This window comes from Erythrolamprus reginae, chromosome 4 (genome assembly GCF_031021105.1).
Source record: "Erythrolamprus reginae isolate rEryReg1 chromosome 4, rEryReg1.hap1, whole genome shotgun sequence".
Classification (NCBI taxonomy): domain Eukaryota; kingdom Metazoa; phylum Chordata; class Lepidosauria; order Squamata; family Dipsadidae; genus Erythrolamprus; species Erythrolamprus reginae.
In genome coordinates, this window is record NC_091953.1 from 87,177,923 (window position 1) to 87,195,318 (window position 17,396).

Sequence of the window (17,396 nt, forward strand, 5' to 3'; positions counted from 1 at the left end):
CATACACAGAGGTCAGCCCTGACCCCCACGCATAGGCGGGCACGATGATGGGGCAAACGGAGCCCCTACATCGCACTGTACAACCTCCGGGAAAAAGCCCGGCCAGGCACAACGACCTGGCAGGCAAAATTCAAAATCCCCGCTAATTCCTGCAGCTGCCTAAGAGTGACCTTCCTGCAGCCCAAAACTAGATCAAGTTTACCCCGAATCTTGACTAACTTATCTAGGGGCAATCTAGAAGATTGCTCCTCTGAATCCAATTCAATACCAAGGAAGGTAATCTTGGTGGCAGGGCCTTCGGTCTTCTCGGGGGCTAGAGGCACCCCCAACTGAGCACAAAGGGCTTCAAAGTCCTGCATCAGAGCAAAACATTGCTCTGAACGCGCAGGTCCTGCCATCAAGAAATCATCAAGGTAGTGAACGACCGAACCCAGACCACTGCGCCTCCTGAGCGCCCACTCCAAGAAGGTGCTAAAGTTCTCAAAAAGCGAGCATGAGACAGAGCAACCCATAGGTAAAACCCTGCCCACATAGAAACCACCTTCAAAGTGGAAGCCCAAGAGCTCAAAGTCATCGGGGTGTATGGGGAGGAGCCAGAATGCCGACTTAATGTCGCATTTACCCATAAGGGCTCCAACCCCACACTTCCTAACCATGGCCACGGCCGCATCAAAGGATGCGTACCGGACTGAACAAAGTTCGTCAGGAATGCAGTCATTCACTGACTCCCCTTTGGAAAAAGACAAATGGTGAATCAACCTAAATTCACCACTCGCCTTTCTTGGTGACCACCCCAAACGGGCACACCCTAATATTCGGGGAGGGCGATACCAGGAAATGCCCCAGAACCCTGCCCTCCCCCACCTCTTTCTTTATCAAATGTCTAACCATATCCTCATGTCCTGCAACCTATGCAGGTTGCCGGACATGAAGGCTCTCCTAACCCCCATATAAGGGATCCTAAATCCCTCAAAGAATCGCTGCAGGAGAGCAGCCGCTCTCGAGCGAGGGTGGTAGTTTATTCAACCAACCCTCAAGGACAGAAAGATTAATTGGGCCGGGCCCCTTTATCCCCAGCAGGCAGGGGCTGCTTAACCCCCCGCCCCTGACACCCCAGGCCCCAACTTAAAAGCCGTCCCAGGGGCCTAAGCAGCTGTAGCCAGAGTCGGCGGGGACCACACCTGGTTACAGGTGCCCGCCGGAGACCCTAAAAATTAACCCCAGTCCCAAAACCTGGCAGGACAAAGGCCTGACCGGGTAGAGGGAGGAGCGGAGTGGATGGCGCGTGTGCTGTAGCCTGACCTGCCCGAAGGGGGTAGAAGACTCCCAGGGCAACCCTGATCCCCTCGGGTCAGGCAAATGCCCCAATCGGGGTCCTCCCCCCATTTGGACTCGCCTAGCCCGAGCCGAAGGCCCAAACTTCCTCCATGGCCTTACCACTGGATGGGCCGGTGGAGCCGGACCCTTCCTTCCCTTACGGGCCATCAAAACTAAACAGTACCTCTGACAGTATGAATTTATCTACCAGTAGTAGAAATTCAATGCTTTAATGTTATTAGTTGTTAATTTATTGCTGTATTTACTATGATATGTGTTTCTTGTTTTAAACAGGGGGGCCAGAGCCACAAGGGCCCCGGCCCAAACAATAAACTGGGGAACCTTGCCTAGGAAGGCAGAGAAGTAGCAGAGGTGCTGCTACCTACCCAAGGGGAGCCTAAACTGACCAACGTCGCCCTCCTCAAACCCGAGGAGGAGCAGGGCCAGACGCTTCCCGGCCCCCCCCCTTCGACGGCCCCACCGAACAGCCGTTAAGCGCCTCCCCTCCCCTCCAGGGCCCCAAAGAGCGTTCCGCCCCTTGGTCCCGAGAAGGACTGGCCCCCGCGCAGCCAAGTCTCTAAGGGGGGGAAGCGCGCGACCGAGTACCCCCCACACACAAAGAGCCCTCCGTGGCACCTAGCGATCCCCCCGTCTCGAGGGATGAGTTACTAAGGGGGGGGGGGCTCACGCCGGACAAGCTTGTTTGGAGCAGGGGAGCGCAGCTATCGTAAACCCTTGACCGAAGATCGGTACACTCCTTCTATCTGGGAAGGTCGTCCTCTTCGACCGAGCGCGCAGCTTCGGGAGGGACACACATGGAGCGGTGAGGGAGCAAGGGGTGACAGATGTCGCAGGGGCAGACCGCAGGCCTCGGAGGGGCTGAAGAGGGTCTTTCCCCAGCTGCTCACAACGAGCAGCAGCCTCCTCAAGCCTCCGACGAGGCTTCCAAAGTGACGGCCGTCACCACGCAGCCGCCGCAAAAGGCTCCAAGAGCAGACAGCCGAGTGTCTGCTCGCAATGACGGTCTGGGCGAACAGGCTGAGCCCGGGCCTGCCCACCCCTTTATAGGGCTGGCAGGCCCCGCCCGGACACGTCATTGATGAGGCCACCCTGGCCTGATCATCGGCCGAAATCTCGCGATCTTGCGAGATTTCGGCCCAGAAAACATGGCGGCTATGCCATGTGTCCTGTGTCTTCCCTAGCCCTCCAGCAAAAGGCGCCAGTGAGTGAGGTCCACCGGCGCTACTTTGTGAGATATATCAATGTACAATATGTTTTTTATGCAACTTAAGAGAACTGTTGTTAGCCGCCCCGAGTCCACGGAGAGGGGCGGCATACAAATCCAATAAATAAATAAATAAATAATAAATAAACTATACATATGAACAAGCAAACAATCCAATAGCAAATTCATGAAGCAAAAAGTCCTTCTAAGTTATTTCTTTAAGCCTCTCAACTTTCTAAGCTTCACATACAGTATATACAAATGCTTGTACGTGCAATATCAGGGTCCCAGGTCATGTAGAAGTCTTTGTATGTGAAGGATCCATGTATACTGACAATTATGCCCGGGGAGAGTGGGGTCTGCAGTGATTTCAACAATATAATTTAGTGAAGGGATTAGTGGTTTATCCTCATGAACTTAGTTGTATAGTTGAAGATATTACTGGAACCAGAAGTATGGTATATGTCAAGTCTGCATTGAAGTCCTGTGAATTGTATTCTTTAAACCATTGTACTTACAGTTACTTAAGTTCATATCTGTATATTTAGGTTCAATTGGCTAAAGTTTTAAGTGTCTTTTCAGTCCCTAGATAATATTTAGTTCATTATTTGGAGAATCTTAGAAAGTAGGGTGAACTTTGCTGTGTTTAAAGATAACACTGTATATTTGGAATACATAGGTGAAGGTATTTGAAGGTAGAATTTATACTGTGTTCTATTAGAGTTTTGAGCACTTTTAGGGATATAGCAGTTGCATTACACAGAAAGTTTGGTGCTATTTGTGATTCTGTTTATTAGATTAAGGCAGCAGTCGGTATTTTTCTCACTTGAAGTAAAGAGTGAAATAAGACAGAATAATGGCAGTAGATCCTTAAATAATTTTTTAATCTTTGTCCCAATTTTTGTCATATCAGAGCAGTATATAAGATAAATTGGAAAGAGAAAGAGAAAGTGAGATAACATTTTCTAAATAATTTTGCTTAAAGATCATGAGCAACCTAAATAAAAACTCTATGACATGCTAATTTCTCTACATAAAGTTCATATTTAAAAAGTGGAGTTATTTGAAAAGAGTTTTCTTTGCAGAAATGAGACACATTTTTTGTACAAGTTATTTCCTTGTAGATTAATTGTAGCAATTACAACAGTTGAACAATTTCTGATGCAAAATGTATTTATTTTTTCCTTTGATTTTATCTGTTTTGCTCATTAATAATATTCTGTGCATAGTGAGCCCTTTCTTCCACTTGTTCTTTCTTGGAAGGGCAAAGCGATGTTCAATGCTAATTACATTTTGGCTTTCTTAATCAATTTTTGTGGCAAACTCTCACTTTAGTGTCTGTGGCATTTTAAAGAATCAATCTGAATCCTATCCAAAAGGCTTATTCCCTCTTTTCGTTTTCTTTTTGTCCAAATTCTTCCTCCTACCTTTACCATTCCAGTGCTGAATCCATCTTTCCCAATCTGTGCATGCTATTGAACTCATCTGTGGCTGTCACCTTAAGAATGGGTTCTGCCTATCTTTGGGTTGGGTTTGCTAATGCCATATTTAGAATTATATTTAAGGGAAGGCTTGTGATACTGTTCATAGCCAAAAATTTACTTCCATCTCTACTTCGCAGAAATTCGACTTTTGCGGGCGGTCTCAGAACGTATCCCCCGCGAAAATTGAGGGAACACTGTATAGCATCATGTGACAATACAAACAAAATTCTGTAATAATTATTGTTTACAAGAAAATGGGATTACATTTGCAATATTACAAATTATGTTTATGACAATAGACATGACAATTGCTCAAGACCCCTCCCATTAATAAAAGAACCCAACAACAAAGAATGCTATGATAAAACAGTCAAAACTAACCTCTTCAACATATTGTTTGGCCCAGTCTTTAAAAACAGCAAGGGCTCCTACCCAAAATTCCCTAGTCCTACCTCAAACAACAATTTAACACATATAGACTTCACTGAAGACAACATTGAAAAAGTATTTTGCAGCCTAAAACCTTCCGTATCAATCGGGCCTGATGGACTATGTGCATACTTCCTAAAAAAAGTTATCTCACAGCCATAGCTGAACCACTAAGCATAATCTTTGAAAAATCCTACAGGACCAGTTCCCTACCAGACCTATGGTTACTAGCCATGGTCATCCCCATCTTCAGAAAGGGAGATCTCAGTCTAGTAGAAAACTACAGACCAATCTCTCTATGGTACATCACATGCAAAGTCATGGAATCAATCATAAACCAATCTTCCACCTAGAAACTAGAAACTAACAATCCACCTCCACCTAGAAACTAACAATCTACTTTCAAACAAGCAATTTAACTTCAGGGAAAAAAAGTATGCTACAATCTACAATTACCACACTGCAAAAACATATGGACCTCAAAACTTGATCAGGGCAAAACAATAGATGCAATTTATATAGACTTTTGTAGAGCCTTTGACTCAGTGGTTCATGATAAACTACTTCTGAAATTGAAATCCTATGGCATCTCTGGATCCCTACATGACAAGATAACTGCAATCCTGTCAAACAGACAACAAGTAGTCAAAATAGGGAGTACCCTATCTAATACCATTCCTGTTAACAGTTAACCCCAAGCCAGCGTACTAGGACCAACACTCTTTATACTTTATATACTTTATACTCTATATAAATGACTTTTGCGATCATATTACAAGTGACTGTGTTCTCTTCATCGATGATGTAATATTCTTCAACACCAATGACAAATACTGCATTCTGACTCTGTCAGAATGGTCAAAACCTGGCAACTCCAAATCTCAAAGAACAAATGCTCTGTCCTACACATTGGCAAAAATAATCAGAACACCAAATAGAAGCTAAATAAACAAGACCTTGCAGATGACCCTTACTCTGTCAAGGTTCTTGGAATACTCATATCAAAGGACCTAAGTGCCAAAGCCCACTGCAACAAAATTGCCCAAAAGGCTTCAAGAGTTGTTAACCTAATCTTACATAGCTTCTTCTCTGGTAATATCACACTACTAACCAGAGCATGCAAAACATTCGCCAGACCAATCCTTGAATACAGCTCACCTGTCTGGAAGCCACATCACATATCGGACATAAATACATTATAAAGTGTCCAGAGATACTTTACTAGAAGAGCCCTCCATTCCTCCACTCTCAACAGAATACCTTACACAACCAGAGTTGAAATCTTGGATTTAGGAAGCTTAGAACTACGTCAACTTTGCCATGACCTAAACATAGCTCAAAAAATTATCTGCTACTGTCCTACCTGTCAATGACTATTTCAGCTTCAACTACAACAATACATGAGCACACAACACATACAAACTCAAAGTGAACCACCCCAAACTTGACAGTAGAAAATACAACTTTAACAACAGAGTGGTTAATGTCTGGAACTTGCTACCTGATTCTGTGGTTTTGTCACCAAACTCCCAAAATTTATCCTTATACAGTCCACTGTTGACCTCACCTGATTCCTAAGAGGTCAGTAAGGGACATGCGTAAGCGTACCAGCGTGCCTACCATCCCTGTCCAATTGTTCCCACTTATTAGTACCCATCCTATGTATATATCTATGTATATTACAAATACATACTTGACAAAATAAATAAATAAATGAATAAATAAAATAAAATAAAATACATTTTGGAGCTATGCTTCCTGAATTTTTTAAATGCTGGTTTGTAGTATTAATTTTAAAAACCTTGCATAAAAGCATAATAAAGGTACCTAACAGTAATAATTTCATACTACATAAATGCCAATTCTAAATGTAATTTCATGCTTATGCATACCCATTTCTAACATCACACCTTTTCCCATTAGTTATTTTTTATTATTGTACTTTTTTTCAGTACCAATTCTGTCATACAAAAATTAACACTTTGCTAATGCTATAAAATCTTATCTGTGGTATAAATTCTGCAGTTTAAATTTTCAGCTTTTTAAAAAGTACAATTAGTGATCTCACTGTAATTAGAAGAGAAACATTTTAATTTAAAGTGTTAAAGTGTTTCATTTATACAATGCTCAAAAAAATAAAGGGAACACTTAAATAACAGAATATAACTTCAAGTAAATCAAACTTCTGGGAAATCAAACTGTCCACTTACGAAGCATCACTGATTGACAGTCAATTTCACATGCTGTTCTGAAAATGGAATAGTTGTGCAAATGAAATATTTCATTCATTCAGATTTAGGATGTGTTATTTGAGTGTTTCCTTTATTTTTTTGAGCAGTATAGTTAACAGATGTTACATATGTAATTGTAAATGAGTTTTCCATCCCCTGAATCACCTAGAATATAGTGTGAATTTATTTATTCTTTTGTTCACTTTCACCACTTTAGTACAGACCATTAACAGATGTGACATATTTTACTTTTTAAGGACTGCAATGTTGATAGTGGTCAGACAGATCAAGGTTCGTGTATGATACATATCCACAGCAATTGTGTACTAGATTTTCCCGCAGATTGATAATTTCTTTGCTTTAGCTTATCGGAAAAATAATTTGGGCATAGGCACTGACAGTTCAAATTTAATTTTGCAAATCACATCCCTTGTCTTCTGATAGCCTTTTGATTATTGACCAAGCGATCTAAGAGCTGTACTATATCAGACTAGAATTTTCTGGCCATTGGGTTTTGTCCAATGGGAAGCAAAGCATGAGTGTAGTCTTTCTCTCCCATGTAAGTGCTACAGGACCTGGTATCTAAATATGTATTGTTATCTTGACTGAAAGCTTTTGACAGCCTTACGTGCCAAGATTTAACAATCTTTTGTTAAGCTAAGTGGCACAATTAGTGAAGAACATAGCACTTTCTGTGGAATAGTTTTTATCCCTATGTAATTTATCCATCTCATGCACTTGCTTGCACTAAAATATTAGCAAGCATTTACAGTAGAACCTCTGGTCACAACCATACTTCATTCCATAACTTTTGTCACAACTCGATTTGGTCATGACCCGAACCTAATTTTGGAAATTTGCAAAAATGGTGCTTACAAAAAAAATGGTGGGAAAGGAAGAATTGGCCCTGGGGAAAAAATGTGAAATTTTTAGTCAGAAGCATTTGTGACCAGTGGTTCTACTGTATTTGTAACACTTGCTAAAAAGAGCAAGAGTTCCTTTCCAAATATTTTGGAACATGTTGATAATGATTGTAAATAAATTATTTATTCTTACAAAGCTCTTTCCCACCCACCCCCATCAGATCCATCAGATCCACCTGCTCCATCTAATCTCAGGATTGCCAACTCTACAGTAAACAGTGATGGAAGTATAAATATAAGGATTATTTGGGATGCCCCAGAAGAGCCTGATATTCCAGTCCATCATTACAAAATCTTTTGGAGCTGGACTGTCAGCAGCAAGGCTCTTGTCCCAGCAAAAAAGAAGAGAAGGAAGACTACAGATGGAGTAAGTAAAAAAGGAAATAGAATGAGATTCTAAAAATAAAGTTCTCAATTGCTTCTGTCTAGTATGTTCAATTTTATTCAGGCTAGAGGCCTGCCAGTCCCTGAACAGCATCTTGAGGAACACTTTGTAAAAGAGGACAGGGGAAATGGGCACTTAAAATATTTTAGAAGTTCATGGCAGAAGGACAAACATTAAATGAATTACATTATGTTATTTAAATTACTTCCTTGCTAAATTGCTAAAGCGGTTTTATTCAGGCAGGCATTCAAAGTTTAATGGACTGCTGCTGATTTTTCTTGCTGTTTTTATATTTTGTGAAGGATTATTTTACTTTTTGTTTAGGGTACTAGGCTTTATAATATCCTATTGTACATAATGTTTATATGTTTTCATATTTTCATTGTGTAGACTACAATAAAATTCGGAATACAGTGAACCCTCGAGTTTCGCGTCCTCAAGTATCGCGAAAGGGCTATTTCGCGAGTTTTCAACCCGGAAGTAAACTCCACCATCTGCGCATGCGTGCCCTATGCGTAGATGGTGGAGTTTCCCCGCCGGGCAGAGGCTTCCCTGGGTCTTCCCCCTCTTTCTCTATGTTGCTTCTTCCTCTCTCACACTCTCTTCCTCCCTCTCTCATCTTTCTTTCCTTCTCTCTCTTTCTCTATCTCTCCCCCTCTTGCTCTCGAGCGGGCGCCTAGCAGCTGATCTGCTCGGCAGCGCAGCAGCAGCGAGGAGCCGAAGATCTTCGGCTCCTCGCTGGTGCTGCGCTGCCGAGCAGATCAGCTGCTAGGCGGACGAAGGAACCTTCCCTGGGTCTTCCCCGCCCGGATCTTCGGCTCCTCGCTGCAGCCGCGCGCCCCTCGCCTTCGCCTCACCTGGCAGGCGAAGGAGGGCGCAGCTCCGGCCGCTCGCCTCGGAGCCGGTCTGCCTCACTGGCCGCTTGCAGCTGAGCCTCGGCAGAAGGCGAGGGGCGTGCGGGGAGCTGCCTGAAAGGAGGCGGGCGACGGAGGGCGCAGCTCCGGCCGCTCGCCTTGGAGCCGGTCGGCCGTGCGCCCCTTGCCTTTGCCTCGCCGCTGCACCCTCCTTCCCCCGCCCTTTTTGACTGCCCCACGGCCTCTCCCCCCCTTCAAAACAAAAAAACCCCCCGCTGAGCCGGAGGGAACTCCTGACGGCAATTCCCCTCAGCACGCTGCCGGATCCAGCGGGGGAGGGGGGGAAGCAAAGGCGCGGCGATGGGCAAGGGCTGCCAGTGAGCCTTCTCCGTCCCTTTCCTGCTGCACCGGTCTGGGGCCAAGTGGGCGGGGGGCGGCCGGGACCTCGCCTGTCTCCGCCGCCCGCATCGCCCCTCCGGCGGGCCGGCCTCCCCCGCCCGCCTCTGCTGCAGCCGCCACCGCCTCCCCGACTGGCACAAAAGGGCCCCGCCCGCCCCGCCCTGAAGCTTACCTTGCGGCGGGATTCCCTCCCCCCGCAGCCAAAACTAAAAGCCTGTCTCTTTTTTTTCTTGCGGCGAGCCCAAGCCGTTTCTCTCTCGACCGCAGCCGAGCTTCCCTCGGCCCCCTTTGGCCCTGTCGCCTCCTCCCCGCCTGCCTTTCCTCGCCAAGCGCACGAAAAAAAAGAGAGAAGGCTTCTACCAGAAGCCGGGTGATGGCGGAGGAGCTCCGAAAGCTGGCTAGCGGCTTTTCCCCCGCAAGAGATCCTTCGTGCCCCTGCCCGCCGTCCCCGGCTTCTGGTAGAAGCCTTCTCTCTTTTTTTTCGTGCGCTTGGCGAGGAAAGGCAGGCGGGGAGGAGGCGATGGGGCCAAAGGGGGCCGAGGGAAGCTCGGCTGCGGTCGAGAGAGGAACGGCTTGGGCTCGCCGCAAGAAAAAAAAGAGACAGGCTTTGAGTTTTGGCTGCGGGGGAGGGAGTTAGGAAAGTCCTACTTCTCTCCCCGCAGCTAAAAACCTCAAAGCCTGTCTCCTGCCGCCCGGTTTAGCCAGGACACGAGCGGCGAAGTGACACCCCCCACCCCAGCACTTTGAATCCCGCCGCAAGGTAAACTTTGGGGCGGGGCGGGCGGGGCCCTTTTGTGGCAGTCGGGGAGGCGGTGGTGGCTGCAGCAGAGGCGGGCGGGGGAGGCCGGCCCGTCGGAGGGGCGATGCGGGCGGCGGAGACAGGCGAGGTCCCGGCCGCCCCCCGCCCGCTTGACCCCGGGGGGCTGAAGGGAGCCGGGCGGGGGAGGGCGGGGGCTACTCGGTTCTTCCTCAGCCGGGGGTAGCCGGAGCGCCGGCCAGGCGGGGGCGGGCGAGGCGTGGCGGGGGCTGCGGGGCGCGCCGGGCTCCAAGTTGCCGCGCTGCCTTTGTAAACCTGCCCGAACGAGGGAGGCGAGGGAGCCCCTTTGTTGGCCGGCGGCCTGGCCGGCCCTTGGCGCGCGGTGCCCGCGGGGACTGCTGCGGCGGGGACTGCCCACTGCCTTCGCCCAGACCAGAGAGGCGTCACTCGGCTGGGCTGGCGGATCCGCGGAGGCGTCGCCGAGGCCGGGCTGAGCGGCGCTGTGTTGGGAGCCTGTGCCGTGGGAGCGGGCAGCTCGGCCTCACTGCGGCGGCGACGGCGGCTTTGCAGGTCCTCGCTGGCGGCCTTTTCCCTCCTCCCGCCGGGCGGAGGAGGCTGCGGGGCTTTCTAAAGGGAGGAAGAACTTGCTATCGAGCCTGCTAATGAAATCCAACCGGCGGAGGGTCTGAAATTCCACCCGAGGGGAAATGGGGGAAAAAAGCCCAGCCGGGAGCGTGGCGCCAGGCATTGTTCTCCGGACCCCGCCCGCAGCCTGGAGAGGGAAAGGGCCGCCGTGGGTTGGATTTCATTAGCAGGCTTGGGAAGCGGAGCTGGCAACGGCGGGTGAAGGGCGGGCGGTGGTGGAAGTAAAAACACCATCTGCGCATGCGCGGATGGTGTTTTACTTCCGCACCGCTACTTCGCGAAAAATCGATCATCGCTTGGGGTCCTGGAACGGAACCCTCGCGATGATCGAGAGTTCACTGTATTAATAAAAATACTATTAATAAAAATAATAATAATGGTCAATAAAATGCTCTTTTTCTTAAAGCTCAGTAATTGGTATAGGAGAGATCATTTGATAGAATATGTAATAGCTAAATTGTTTCAGTATTAGCATTACCTCTGTGTTAATGTGGAAAATGACAATCCATCTTATACAATGGGGGGGGGGAAGTATTTAGTCAGACACCAGTTGTGCAAGTTCTCCCACTTAAAAAGATGAGAGAGGCCTGTAATTGACATCATAAGTAGACCTCAACCATGAGAGACAACATGAGAAAACACATCCAGAAAATCACATTGTCTGATTTTTAACGAATTTATTTGCAAATTATGGTGGAAAATAAGTATTTGGTCAATAACAAAAGTTCATCTCAATACTTTGTTATATATCCTTTGTTGGCAATGACAGAGGTCAAACGTTTTCTGTAAGTCTTCACAAGGTTGCCAAACACTGTTGCTGGTATGTTGGCCCATTCCTCCATGCAAATCTCCTCTAGAGCAGTGATGTTTTGGGGCTCTTGCTGGGCAACACGGACTTTCAACTCCCGCCAAAGGTTTTCTATAGGGTTGAGATCTGGAGACTTGCTAGGCCACTCCAGGACCTTGACATGCTTCTTACAAAGCCACTCCTTTGTTGCCCTGGTGGTGTGCTTGGGATCGTTGTCATGCTGAAAGAACCAGCCACGTTTCATCTTCAGTGCCCTTGCTGATAGAAGGAGGTTTGCATTCAAAATCTCACGATATATGGCCCCATTCATTCTTTCATGTACATGGATCAGTCATTCTTGTACCTTTGCAGAGAAACAGCCCCAAAGCATGATGTTGCCACCCCCATGCTTCACAGTAGGTATGGTGTTATTTGGATGTAACTCAGCATTCTTTCTCCTCCAAACACAACGAGTTGTGTTTCTACCAAACAGTTCTACTTTGGTTTCATCTGACCATATGACATTCTTCCAATACTCTTCTGGATCATCCAAATGCTCTCTAGCAAACTTCAAACTAGGTCCGGACATATACTAGCTTAAGCAGGGGGACACATCTGGCACTGCAGGATCTGAGTCCCTGGCAGCGTCGTGTGTTACTGATGGTAGCCTTTGTTATATTGGTCCCAGCTCTCTGCAGGTCATTCACTAGGTTCCCCAGTGTGGTTCTGAGATGTTTCCTCACCATTCTTGTGATCATTCTGACCCCACGGGATGAGATTTTACATGGAGCTCCAGATTGAGGGAGCTTATCAGTGGTCTTGTATGTCTTATATTTTCTAATTATTGCTGCCAGAGTTGATTTCTTCACACCAAGCTGTTTGCCTATTGCAGATTCAGTCTTCCCAGTCTGGTGCAGGGCTACAATTTTGTTTCTGGTGTCCTTCAACAGCTCTTTGGTTTTCACCATAGTGGAGTTTGGAGTGTGACTGTTTGAGGTTGTGGACAGGTGACTTTTATACTGATAATGTTCAAACAGGTGCCATTACTACAGGTAATGAGTGGAGGACAGAGAAACCTCTTAAAGAAGAAGTTACAGGTCTGTGAGAGCCAGAAATCTTGCTTCTTTGTAGGTGACCAAATACAGTGATACCTCGTCTTACAAACGCCCCTTCATACAAACTTTTCATGATATGAACCTGGGGATTACGATTTGTTTGCCTTGTCTTAAGAACCATTTTCGTTTTACAAACCCGAGCCCAGGAGTGTGGGCTCTTTTACTGCGCATGCATGTTCATACTGGGCGTGCACTCTCTGACTGTCACTGCCGGGATTTCCCATTTGATTACAGCCCCTTCCGGGATTCTGTGCTCGGAGAAAGTGCTCTTGCAGCTGCTTTGCTGGGAACGCTTTCTCCAAGCGCTTCGGGAATGCCTGCCCTTCCCCTCTCACAGCCCCTTCCCTGGGAGCGCTTTCGTTCAGGGCTGTCAGTGAAGGGGCTGCAGGAGAGGAAGGGCAGGCATTCCCAAAGCGCTTGGAGAAAGCACTCTTGCAGCCATTTCGCTGGGAGCGCTTTCTCCGAACAATTCCGGAATGCCTGCCCCGCCTCTCCTGCAACCCTTTCGCTGACAGCACAGGATGAAAGCACTCCCAGCGAAGGGGCTGTGGGAGGGGAGGGGCAGGCATTCCCAAAGCGCTCGGAGAAAACCCTCTCACAGTCCCTTTACTGGGAGCGCTTTCCCTGAGCCAGCCCCTTTGCAGCCACCCCTCTGCTCCAGCCCCGCCCTCCCAAAGGGTGGGGCTGCCACGTCCCGGTGGATCCATCCCTCTTGCCAGAACAAGGGGATAGTGGTGGCGACAGTGGTGGTTTCCCTTTCAGAAGCAGCAGCAGCACCGGGAATGTCACATCCACCCACCCCCATCAAGGATCCAAATGCCGGCAGTAATGGGCAAAAGTGGTGAGTTTTGGGCTTGCACACATTATTCACTTTCCCATTGATTCCTATGGGAAACATTGTTTCATCTTACAAACTTTTCACCTTACGAACCTCGTCCCGGAACCAATTAAGTTCATAAGATGTATTACTGTCCTTATTTTCCACCATAATTTGCAAATAAATTCATTAAAAATTAGATTTGTATGCCGCTCCTCTCCGTATAATTGGGGCGGCTCATAACAGTGATAAAAAACAATACATGGTAAAAAATCTAATATTAAAAATCTAAAAATAACAATTTTACATTAAAAAGTCTAAAAAAAACCCCAATATATAAAAACATACACACAATCATATCATACACAAAAACTACAGAGCTGGGTTTTAAGGAGTTTACGAAAGGCATGGAGGGTGGGGGCAATCCTAATCTCTGGGAAGAGCTGGTTCCAGAGGGTCAGAGCCACCACAGAGAAGGCTCTTCCCCTGGGTCCCGCCAGACAACATTGTTTAGTCGACAGGACCCGGAGAAGACCAACTCTGTGAGACCTAACCGGGCGCTGGGATTCGTGCAGCATAAGGCGGTCTCGCAGATATCCTGGTCCGGTGCCATGTAGGGCTTTATAGGTAATGACCAACACTTTGAATTGTGACCGGAAACTGATCGGCAACCAATGCAGACTGCGGAGTGTTGGAGTAACATGGGCATACTTAGGGAAGCCCATGATTGCTCTCGCAGCTGCATTCTGCACGATTTGAAGTTTCCGAACACTCTTCAAAGGTAGCCCTATGTAGAGAGCATTACAGTAGTCGAACCTCAAGGTGATGAGTGCATGAGTAACTGTGTGCAGTGACTCCTGGTCCAAATAGGGCCACAACTGGTGCACCAGGAAAACCTGGGCAAACGCCCCCCTCACCACAGATGAAAGATGTTTCTCTAATGTGAGCTGTGGATCGAGGAGGACGTCCAAGTTGCAGACCCTCTCTGAGGGGGTCAGTAACTCCTCCCCCAGGGTGATGGATGGACAGATGGAATTGTCCTTGGGAGGCAAAACCCACATCCACTCCGTCTTATCAGGGTTGAGTTTGAGTCTGTTGACACCCATCCATACACGCATCTTGCTGCCTTGAGCGCCACTTTGTAAGTCTTAATATGAGCTCTTACAAGTGTTTGATCGGATTATGTCAATTATAGGCCTCTCTCATCTTTTTAAATGGGAGAACTTGCACAACTGGTGTCTGACTAAATACATTTAGTTTTAATCCTATTTATTTCACATATTTTTAAACTTGCTATATTTTTATGACTTATTTTATGCCTATTTTATTTGCTCACTGTTGAATGTTACATGTCTATTTTTTATTTCTGACATGAATAAAGAGTTATTAAAACCATAATTTATTTATGCAGCTTAACTTTGTTCCATTATAGTCTCAAAATTATGTGATCATTGAACACCTTCAACCCAATAGTAATTACATGGTGGAACTACAGGCAGTTACATACTGGGGTCAAATACGTCTGAAAAGTGCAAAAGTGTCTCTCTACTTTAGTTCTACTCAGACCACTGTCAGCAACAGTAAGTTGTGTTTCCATAAAACAATAGTAAAGTTTTTGTCGCTATCTCTGCATCTATATCTATATCTATCTCTCTAACTCTCTTGTCTTTATTCCATTCCTAAGTAGTTTATTTATTTTATTTTATTTTATGTATTTATTTGTTTTGTCATGTATTTATTGGTGGTATACAAAGATATAACAATATTTATATACACGATACTAGTAAAAGAGAAACATTGGGACAGGGGACAGAAGGCTAGTTAATATGTTAAATATTTTTTTCCAAGGACTTTTCTAGAGGATTATAAAACAGATTTAAAGATACACCATATTTTGTTCCTTTTAATGCTTGCTATGTGCACTGAAACTTCTCATCTAATCTCTGTGTCCTTATTACAGCAGGGTAAGTGAAATGAATTTCTTTTTTATAGTTACCAGTTTCTGTCCCCTGCTGCAGATTGTATTCAATTTACATTGCAGATAAAAACCTTTGCTAATCAAGGTCCAGTTACCCTGATTTCCACATGTATGAAAGTTTCATCAAATTACATACAGTTGGAGGCACCCTTTCTTTCTTATTTCACAATTAATTCATTCTTTAAGATGCTTTGGAAAATAGAGAAATAATTTTCACTTATTGTTCTTCACTTTTTACCCACAAATGTTTATATTTTTGTGAAGTCTGTTGAATTTGTTATCTTTTTTCCTTAGTGGATTTTCATATTCTTGTTTTATAGCTAAGTAAAAGCAGCGTCAGAGAAAATATGATAATTGATGATTATACATGATTTGCTGAAATACAATATTTGTCCTGGTTCTAGTATGAAAGCTATTTCAACTCATGGATATATTTGATAATGCTTGATAGTTTTAAAGCAATGTTTCTCTTTTATGTTTTGCTTATTATGTTTTGATAATTAGCTTATGAAAAATTGATATCTGAACTATGGTAAATTATCTCTGCTTGAATATTAATACATTAATTCAATATTATAGCATGAACATTTCAATGTAAATTTATCTCATTGTTTAATAATAATTTATTCTTTTTAAATCACTAAACCTAGTTTAAAAATATTGTTTTAGAACTTTATAATATTATTTTCCATTTCTCCAAAAGCAGCTGCAATTAACTTCATCTTCATTTTTAGTATATTCTACTTTACATTAGTTCAATTTGCATTTTTGTTCTTGCTATTATTCATAAAACTTACCACTTTATTACCGGTACTTTTTTGATTTGGTTGGCTCTGGATGCATTATCAGTAACAGCTACATCATTCAAACTTTTTTTTGGTTAAATGTTGAGTTACTATATGATGAATTCAGAAGTACTGGAATCCATTATTGTTTTGTTATTAATTTAAAAATTAATAAAATAATATAATAAAAGTTATGTACACTGTAATAATCTTCTCTGCCACTTGTATGGGATTATCTTCGAAAATAGAATAGCTAGGTTACCACTAGGTTTGATCATATTGTATTTTAAACATACCGTATAGCAAACAAGAAAAATTGAATATTTCTAAATATTCTGGAAGTAATAACTTTCTTTTAGAATTAGCTTCCAACAATTGGCAAAGTATGTTTGCTCCTGTTTTATAAATAAATGTTAATTATTGTTTCTTTTATTGTATTTTGATTCTTTTTATTTGTAATCCAGTGATTTCTTTGAATATACAGCCATTTGCAACTGGAAAATTTTCAAAAAAAATTTCTGTTACAGAAGAATGGACATCTACCATTGGTAAAGCAACTGATGTTTCGTTCTTCAAAAGAGGTAGACATAATCGTCTTCTTGAAATTGGAGTGCCTTTTTTTCAAGATAACCAACTTCAAATAAAAGTCTACTGGAAGAAAACAGAAGGTAGTTGCAAAACCATATGTTACCTTGCCTAATTCATTTGTTGGTTATTAATAAACTCTGATTCAGATAGCTTCCTGGTAATTTTAGATATACAAATACAGAAAGTCTGACTGCTTTGTGATATATTATTGTCATTTTTAAACATAATTAATATGAGCTATTATTTATCATTTAAATTAATGTAGAAGCAAACTTTCTTCTAAACATATATTTGGAGGAGAGTGGAGGAGAAGAATCTTGCTTACAAATATGCATTCTGTCTACTATTAATTTGCATCTGTACACATGCATATGGAGGGAAATATCTTTTAACTATGGTATCTACGTCAAATCAACACTATAGAAAAGGGGGCTGTAACTGTTGGATCATATTGATGTGCATCATCAATATGACCCAATAATTACAGCCCCCTTTTCTATAGTGTCGATTTGACCTAAATACCATAGTTAAAAGTCCCCCCCCTTTTCAACCCTAATAATAGCAGTTTTATGTTTCCATTTTTTAGCTTCCTTGAGGTTACTATAATACAAAGGGGGAAAATCTGTAGAACTAGATTAAGGATCTCCAAACTAAGCAAAGCAAACCTAAAGTTTCCT

General features: G+C 44.3%; 1 protein-coding gene across 2 annotated transcripts in view; it reads left to right on the forward strand.

Moving 5' to 3' along the window:
* The window catches only part of ANOS1 (anosmin 1), a 121,235-nt gene that overhangs the window by 87,480 nt on the left and 16,359 nt on the right, over positions 1-17,396 (forward strand). For both annotated transcript variants that reach the window (XR_011559039.1, XM_070750850.1), the window contains exons 7-9: positions 7,771-7,976; positions 14,801-14,948; positions 16,659-16,799. Coding sequence is in view for 1 of the 2 variants with exons in the window: in XM_070750850.1 (XP_070606951.1) it covers positions 7,771-7,976; positions 14,801-14,948; positions 16,659-16,799 (495 nt within the window). In the remaining variant the exon portion in view is untranslated. The remainder of the gene's footprint in view (positions 1-7,770; positions 7,977-14,800; positions 14,949-16,658; positions 16,800-17,396) is intronic.